The sequence below is a fragment of the Tribolium madens genome, unplaced genomic scaffold, assembly GCF_015345945.1.
Source record: "Tribolium madens isolate multiple individuals breed KSU strain unplaced genomic scaffold, Tmad_KSU_1.1 Scaffold_7;HRSCAF=85;Tcas5.2_LG10, whole genome shotgun sequence".
In the NCBI taxonomy this organism is placed as follows: Eukaryota; Metazoa; Arthropoda; class Insecta; order Coleoptera; family Tenebrionidae; genus Tribolium; species Tribolium madens.
In genome coordinates this window covers 2,591,818-2,600,936 of record NW_025401050.1, presented here as the reverse complement: position 1 = coordinate 2,600,936, position 9,119 = coordinate 2,591,818, and the positions used below count along the sequence as shown (strand labels likewise).

The window sequence follows — 9,119 nt, the reverse complement described above, 5'->3', positions numbered from 1 at the left end:
TATGGTAATCTCAAAAGTTTAAAGAATTAATTAAAATAAAAAATATCTTGGCACTGCCTTTAAACATTTATTAATTTATTTCCAAAAAAACTGGTAGTTTACTTAAAAAAAATTCTTTAATTTTTATAAGTCGAACATTTTTTTAACAAAAAAGTGAGGTTTACAAAAAATTTTTTGAACAGCAACAATTCTCGTAACAAGTGTAAAAAAATGTGGTAGGTTTCCATTTACAAAAAATTGTTACTATGTTTATCTCCTAAGTATAAACAATTAATTAATATTCATTTTTTTTGAATAGCATTTTTATGGTCATTGCACACCTATAAATCTATTTGCCAAAAAATTGATAGTTTCGCCAGAATAAAATCGTTTCCAGGCTTTTGGACGAGCCTGTATAACAGTAGACGGCATACATAACGTCTAATGCAATTATTTATTGTTTTTTTATTTTAATGCACAATTTCTAAAAAATGTAACTAGTTGTCTTATGCTTGAGACACATTTTCTCTGTCTTTACAATAAAAAAAATTTGTTCAACTAAAAAATCTTATTTTGTCAGAAAATATATTTTTTTAGAGAAAGGTATTAGTAATTTAATCAAAATAAATGAGTGTAAATAGTAGTAGTTTAATTATAAATTCATTAAGTGTGCTGGTACGATAAATAACCCAAACGTCTGTTAATAACAGGCACTTAGCTTCTAGTGTTGTTCCCATAGTCATAATTTATGAATATAATCAGTAAATCGCTGGTTCTCCCTCGCTGTCGCCCCATTTCCCTCAATCCAAATATCACTTTGGTCGTCCGAAAGCGCGAAATTGAAGCGTCAGAGCGGCAGGATCCAGCCGGGGCCATTTGTACAACACAAATCCCCATTTTTATTACAAAACAGTCCAATTTATTATCTACTTAACGTCTCCCAAAGCCCGGCAAAAACTCGGGACTCTTTCTAGCGCGTAATTTTTTCGTCGTTGTGCTTAAGCCAAATCCGGGAGATACAACAACAACACTAAACATAATTAAGTTCTTCGTACCCGAACAGATTGCAGTGTCGTTGTTCTACGTTGAATCCGGGACAGTCCGAGATAAGACAGTGGCGGGTGCGTTGTTGGATCCCGGAGGAACAGCTAACGCTGCATGCGGACCAGTCACTCCACGAACTCCACCCTGGAAGTGAACCGGATTAATGCACAATACACCGGGATTAGGGAGGATAGAATTGGGAGACTTATGGGAGAAGGATAAATTATTCCGTTAACTCTTGCCGAGTTGACGGAGGCAAAGAAAGGGAGGCAATAATGCGGTCGCGGAACAAGACTTTGATAGGGGAGATTAATTAGGGAATTACAGTCCCGAGATAAATGACAAGGAATAAGGAAAATACTATGGTATACAGTATGTCCCCGGATTGGGTTTACAAAAGGAATTTTTTTTTGATTTTACGCCAAAACTGCAATAAAAACATTTTTTGCTCCTCCTAAAATGAGCAAAACTATAAACTTCATTATTTTGATTCAATGAAAAGTTAATTTTTCTCTTCTTTTAGTCCTATCACATTGACGGTTTTAATTATTTGACAACTATATCTCACTTTGACAATTAATTCATTCATTGAATAATGATAGTACTTGTTAAAAATGACTTGTTTCACATCTCAAAGCTGTTTCTTTGAGTTATTAAAATTATGTTTTTCACAAACATTTTTCTCTGCTTTTCAAGTCTCATCACAATGGCGGTTTTATTTTTTTTGACAACGGTGTCACTTTGACAAATAAGTTTACCCAAGTTAAATGACACCGTTGTCAAAAAAAATAAAACCGCCATTGTGATGAGACCTGAAAAGCAGAGAAAAATAATTACAAGTCCAAGAAAAAAATAAACTTTTCTTTCTACTGAGTTAGAATAATAAGGTTTTAATTACAGATTAGCTCGTTTCAGGTGAAGCAAAAAATGTTTTTCCTTTGCAGTTTTGGCGTAAAATCAAAGATAAACAAATTTTTCCTCTTGTAAATCCGGAATATACTGTACAGCCTGTCCCAAGTTTTAGGGCCGGCCCAAAAATAAATATTTCCAATTGATTTTAGAAGATTATGCAGACTTCAATTTAGTGCATTGATACCTATTGTTCAAAATTTTTAGCATATGGCAGTGAGATCATAAAAACCAAATTTGAAAAAAAAAATTCACTTAATTGGAATAATTTCTACATGAAAAAATTCCTTGATTTTTTGTAGAAATAATTATAATGCAAAAGTAGATGGGTTATGAGTAGTTAACATTTTAATATTGAAAATCTGTAAGTTTCAATAATTTATGGTTCGGTTTGTGGTAATTGGTAATCAGGCCAGAATTTCTTGACAAAAGAAAAAGGCCCGATCTATTGTCAATGCATTAGCAGCACATCATCCCAAACTTAGTCATAAATTACCAGAATTCCGAATTTTCAATATTAAAAAAAAATCTATCAACTTTTACATTATTCAATTTTCACAGTTACCATTAGAAAAAATCAAGGAATTTTATCATGTAGAAAAGATTCCAATGAATTTTTAAAAAAATCCAAATTTAGTTTTTAAGTTCTCACTGACATACGCTAAAATTTTTGAACAATATATAAACTGTATATTTAGTAATTAGACAAATATACCAGATGATCTAAAAATAAAATTTAGATAAAAAAAAAATTTTAACCCATTGTTTACTATGACAACTCTTGTAAAAGATAAAGAATTCTCGATGTAAATTTTCATTTTTTGGGGTTCAGCCCTGCTTTGTAACAAAATTTTAGTTTCGAAAAATCAAGTAATGGAAATTTTCAAAAAACCTATTTTTCTACAAAGTAAAGTGTCTTTTGTATGGCAAATACGACAAACAGTTATTAAGAAAAGTTGTTTAAATTAACATCTAGCCCTGTATATACGTACCAAATTTTAAAATCATCGACTAACTTTAATTTTTCATTTTTTGTTTATTATTTCACAATTTAAAGAATTTTATTTTTATCAGTTCTTTTATTACGATTTTTTTTAAATCTACAAGGCATAGGTACTTGTTTTTTCAAGACGAAAATTATGTTAGAAATTAATCTTTAACTAAACAGGGTTGAACCCCAAAAATAAAAAGTAAAATTGAGTTTTTTTTAAATCTTTTACAAGAGTCGTTTCACCTATCCGGAAACACACTATAGAAGATTTTTAAAAACATCTCTTCTCTATACAGGGTGCGCCAGAACTCGCGCCCCAGAGAAAAATGTCAAATGCTGGCGGCAATAGGTCGCCAAAAAGTGCAGCCGAAGAAGTAACTTTTGCTTGCATAAGAAAGTTGAGAGACTCTTAATTCCACCAATCCCAGAAGGGCACCTCAGGGTGTGATTGGAAAATTATATCCGTTGCTAGATTACAAAAATAATACCAATTTGCCTAAAAGTTTCAAAAAATAGGTGGATAACTGTAATTGTTTGTCATGTTTTTGACATAACACGCTATTTTCGAATATTTTTCTCGCTGAAGATGCTGTGCACATGTATAATGAGACGAAATCGTTGAAAATTTTTGAAAACTCGATTTCCATTGCGATGAACCAACAACTATTTTAATACTTTTAGATATTTTCTTTAGAAGCATTGTTCCTACTTAACTTTTTCTTCGATATGAGTGATATGACACAGACAACAAGCTGAAAACTAATGCTAGAATCAAGTTAGATTAACCAGAAAGACAAAAATGTACGCCAGTTTCTTTATTTTATTGCAAAACTAACAGAAAAATGTACTTTTATAAGAATTTGTGCTTGAACAAAACAGGTTAGGATAATTTTTACTGTCATAATTGTAGATTTACCAAGGTATTTTTGTTCGGTAGTGTAATTGTAATTTAAAAACACACATTGCATTAAGTGCTTCCTTTTTCATTAAACAATCCACAAGAGTATTGCAATATTGATATTGAAATTAGTTGATATTCTTCAACAGTCCACAAATTTACTGAAAAATCATTGCTGAAATGCTCCCGGAAAAAAGCATTTGGAATATTCTCAGTCAGTCCACAAATTTACTGGAAATCATTGCTGAAATGCCCCCGGAAACAAATCATTTGAAATTTCCTCTGCCCTAATACGAGTATGTCAGTTATAATGACTACAACTTCTCTGATGCATCTACCTAGTGCCATCTTAAAAAATCAAGAAAAGCTTCTTCATTTTCAACTATGCGCGCCGTTCTGGGAACACCTCTAATTTCTTTTCGGTCTAGTAGGACTTGAGCGCTCTTGCACCCTGGCAATGGCCCTCAATGTGACCTTATAGCATGGGCGATTTCTGTCAGGAAAACGTTCGAAAAATATCCTAGTTGCTTCCCTGGCGTTACTCCAACACTTTCCAAAAATGGTTATTATCTCCAAATAATCAGCGGCTAATTACATGGTTATAACTTATTAACTTAAACCACACAATTAACATCTAACACAAATTCAAACCATTACACTCGTGTACAAACTCTTTGGGGAGAAAAATATTCGAAAATCGAGTGTTATGTCAACACATGACAGATGTGAAAATTACAGTAGACCAACTATTTATTGAAGATTCTAGACAAATTGGTATTATTTTTGTAACCCAGCAACAGATATAATTTTTCAATCCCACCCTGAGGTGCCCTTCTGGGATTGGCGGAATTAAGGGTCTAATAACTTTCTTATGCAAACAAAAGTTACTTCTTCGGCTGCACTTTGTGGCCACCCATTGCCGCCGGCACTTGACATTTTTCTCTGGGGCGCGAGTTCTGGCGCACCCTGTAGATGTTAATAATATTATTATTTCAAATGTTGACTGTTAATGATTAAAGGTTGCCTTTTTCTTAGAAATCTTATGTTAGATTTCAATATAGTTTTCCCTATTTCTCTGTGGGTATTTCTTAAGAAATTTTTTTTATCAAAAACAAGTCCCCTCTTGGAATTAATTTATAATCATGACAGAGAAATGCTCAAATATCCATTTGAAAAGTTTATTGCGTTAATTCAGTATGTCATAGAAGTGATTTTGGAAATAATACCCAGTGTGCCTACGCAAGAGGTGGACTACATTTTGAAAACAATAATTGTTTCATATTTAAATGAAAATCCCATATTCTCCTGCGAGGAACATCGCAGTGTCTGCGGCATTATCGTTGGAAAGTTGATACCTCCACTCTCCACTATTGGCAAATTCTTGCAATCTCCACACACAAAGTACTAGGAAAAAAAGTTATATTTATTCAAAAAAACGAAAAATTTTGAAAGTAAATTAAATTTTCAAATTTGTACGAAATGCGTTTACTTCTTTATCTTATAACCTATATTATATATAACCTAACACTGTTCGAAGAAAAGTTTGCCAATATTCAATTTGAAATTGCATATCATTCTAAAGAGCAAGTCCATCCCTTTAGAATGGCCTTTATTTGAAGGAAAAAGGCCTAACAGTTATTGAGTAATGATTTTTTAAAGTAAAAGTATTTTAAATTCATTTAAATTAGAAAAAAAATTATTTAATTCAAAGTGTGTGGACTTTTTGAATTTTTTTTAGTGCATTTGATTTGTCTCACTGAGAAAATTTGTCAAGTTGTCACGACATGACTTTTTTTGTCGCCTTTTGTTATTAGAATTAATGATTAATATTCAAATAAAAGTAAATGAAACCACCTTTACCAGATAGCCACATATCAGGAAATTTAATGTGGCCAAATTACGTTTTTATAAATGTACTAACGCCTTTTTGCCTTCCACTGTCAGGAGTGTGACAGCACATAACCTTATTAACTGTCAAAATCTTGTACCTTAATGTGGCTCCCTCTCCAAACCAAAAAAAAGACACGGAACTAATGAATGCGACTAGCCGGGTGAATGGAAACTTCCTTCATTAATCAAGGAAGCCGTGGTCAAATTAATCACTGTTTCATTAATAGTCATAAACTGCAGTTTTTCAGAAACAATTATTATTTGTTTTACCAAGAGACGGCATGAATATGATTCTAGTTTATCTATCTTAATCACTAACTAACTAAAAATGTTGTAAGTTTTGAAAGGGTGAACAAACAAGAGAAGATTATCCAATTTTTCAAAATTTGTAATCGGGTTCGTATCGGAATATGTATTACTGATTGCATCATACAGGTGCAGGCCTCGTAAAATTATGTGGAACACTCTGTACTGTAAATCTATCAGGAACCAATTTTATTGTTTGCCATACTATTGTTTGAACGAGATATACAAGGTGTCTCACATAAAACATTCTGTACATTACTTACAAATAGATCTAAAATTTATTATTGAAGTTCTTGACAAAAATTTAACTATCCAAACTTTATTACTTTTTTGATAATTGAATCAGCAACTGCCACAATGAAAATAAACAAGAATGAAAAGCATTCATTAAACTTCGCTCTGTAGTGAATAAGAGCTTTTTTGTAACAATTTGTTTTCAACTAGAGCGTCATAAATGTATGCAAATTTGCAAGCCGTGATACGTCTCTGGGCCCAATCTGAATGACAAAGAAACAATTAAATCTCCCGCCGCTCAACAATAAAATACAAACAAAAGCTTTGAAGCCCGTTAATTATTTTTCGTTTACATTTGCTAATTCAAAACCTCTACTTTTGCAGACAATGTAATCTTACGACAATATATAAAAACAAGTCGTAACGAAACTTTACTGCTTGCCTCGATTTAACCTGAACAAAGTTTTCCACAATTTCGTTACATTTTTAATTTAAAAACGAGCAAAAACACGTGTATATAACACCATCTTACTGTTACGTTGTTAAAGCTGTCGTAAATTATATCGTTAAGTACTTCCCGAGCTCTCTCCGTGCTACATTGTGTTTTAATTGGGCGAAATTTAATTTATGGCCAGGAAAGAGATTAGCTCGGGCACACAATTAGTTCGAGTTAATTTTTTGCAAATGTAGAGATTTTTATTTTTTTTTACACAGAAATTCAGATTCGATAATAAAATGAGAATTTTGTTTGAACCCAATTTGAGACATCAATCAACCGAACAATTAATTTAACCCAAGTGTTGTAATTTCTTAACTTTGTGAATTTCAGCTTTGGGTAAATAGGTCACGGAATTGCGAGAAATATGAGATGTAAAGAATATCAAAAGAGACAACTTTCACGTTTTAGACATCGTAATAAATCTGCATTTCGTGCACTCATCCATTTTTCAGTTACAATCAGATTTCCAAATGTTTTTATATTTTTTCTCCCGATTTGATTGATGTTTAAATGAGGTTTTTTACCTCTTTGGTTGGGAGAGTGAGTAAAAAGCTCTCTCCAGTGAGCTTTTGTCTAGGAAAAACAAAGGTGGTTTTTATCGCGAAACGAAACAATGGAGAATTGAGCTTTTCAAATGACAATAGATCCATCTTGTGGAGTCAAGAAATTCACAAATGCATAAATTGGATTTTCACATATAAGCATTTGTTGATTAAAGTCGCTGAAAATAAATTTGGCGAGACAAAGGACTTGAAAGAAATGGTCTGTAATGAGCTTTGTGGCGAAAAAGCTCCAAGCGCCAATATTGCTGTAACTGAACATAAGGAGCTACTAAAGCAATTTACTGTTTCCTCGTTTCAGATATTTACGGTAATTGAGCTGGTCCTTTTAAATGCAAATAAATAATATTTTGACGAGCTTTTGTGTGAAATTTCTATTAGCCCCAACATTGAAAAATACTCAAATAACACTAGTTTACACGATTTCTATACCTTAGCTGAAAGTTGTTTTAATTTTGTATAGATTTTGAGACACTGAGTTCAAAAAAAGTATTTAAAAACGTCACCAAGTCACGTTTAAGAAATACAGGCTGTCCCAGATCTCCGTATTTCTTCGATTACTCTGACAGTAAAGAAGATAACGAAATGCGGTTTCTTTTGGACGATAGACATTCATTTTTTCTATGGTCCAAAATATTTTTGTCATTATACGTAATTTCTATAAAGGGTGTCGCAACAAAGTTATATTTTTTCTTAAATTTCAACCATAATAATTTAGGACCAGACTCAGTACAAAGCTTGCAATTGTTTTTATTCAGTTCCTCTTTCTAGCAAAAGTGTTGTGATTTGTCAAAAATGGTACTTGTTTTCAAAAAATTGCCCATAAATAAAAAAAACGGTCTATGATAGACCCATAAAACCTAATATGGATGTTCTTAGAATTAAAAGTTCTTTGAAATAAGCGCATAATATACCGGGTGTTCCATAAGAAAAAATATAACTTTGTTACGCCACCCTATATAGGAATTACCTATAATGGCGAAAATATTTTTGGACCATAGAAAAAATGAATGTCTATCTTCCAAAAGAAGCCGCATTTATCATCTTTACTGTCAAAGTAATCGAAGAAATACGGAGCTCTGGGACAGCCTATGTAATTAACAAAAATACAAAAAACAACAAATTAATGAATTATTTCACTTTATTTTATTTTTTATACTTTTTTGGATCACTTTTCTTTATAACAGTCCAACAGTAAACTTTTGTGCCGATCTTTGAAAACCCTTCAAAAAAGAAGTCCAAATGCGAGTCAATGAAATGTATTTTAAGACCCATTCAAACCCATCTTATGATAATTTTGCAATAATTGAGCAACTATTTGAATTTCAAATAAATTTTAAATCGGAGGCATTAGTGCAGAAAGCAGAAAAAATATAGTTCGTAACCAAAAACTTTGACGTAATAAGAAAAATTTAACAATTATTTTTGTTTAATTAAAGGTAAATAAACATAAAAATTATAATTTGATTAAAGGTATATTCAACAAGTTATTATTTGTAAACTAGTGTAATTTTTTAAAGCAATTATTTTACAATCTGCTGAACCATTTTCAATTTTTTCGTTGTTGTTCCTATTTTTTTTTTAAATTGCTTAATCATAGCTCGAAAAGTAATTTTTTATTCAAAAAACAGCGCCTTTCAAGACTTTTGTCCTTAAATTATAATTTTAAATTAAATTTTTATTTTCCCCAGGATGTTGAAAAATTTTCTTATATTTTTGGCTTTTAAGATTTCAGTTTTCACACATTGATTAATTCAAAATTCCAATACAAGTTTTATTTCTCAAAATTTTAAATATTCAAATTTTTTA

General features: G+C 31.5%; 1 protein-coding gene across 1 annotated transcript in view; it reads right to left on the bottom strand.

The window, feature by feature from the left end:
• Window positions 1-9,119, bottom strand: part of LOC123009743 — a 28,849-nt gene that overhangs the window by 9,678 nt on the left and 10,052 nt on the right. Inside the window, exon 4 of the mRNA XM_044406252.1 lies at window positions 1,035-1,167. Coding sequence (XP_044262187.1) covers window positions 1,035-1,167 — 133 coding nt within the window. The remainder of the gene's footprint in view (window positions 1-1,034; window positions 1,168-9,119) is intronic.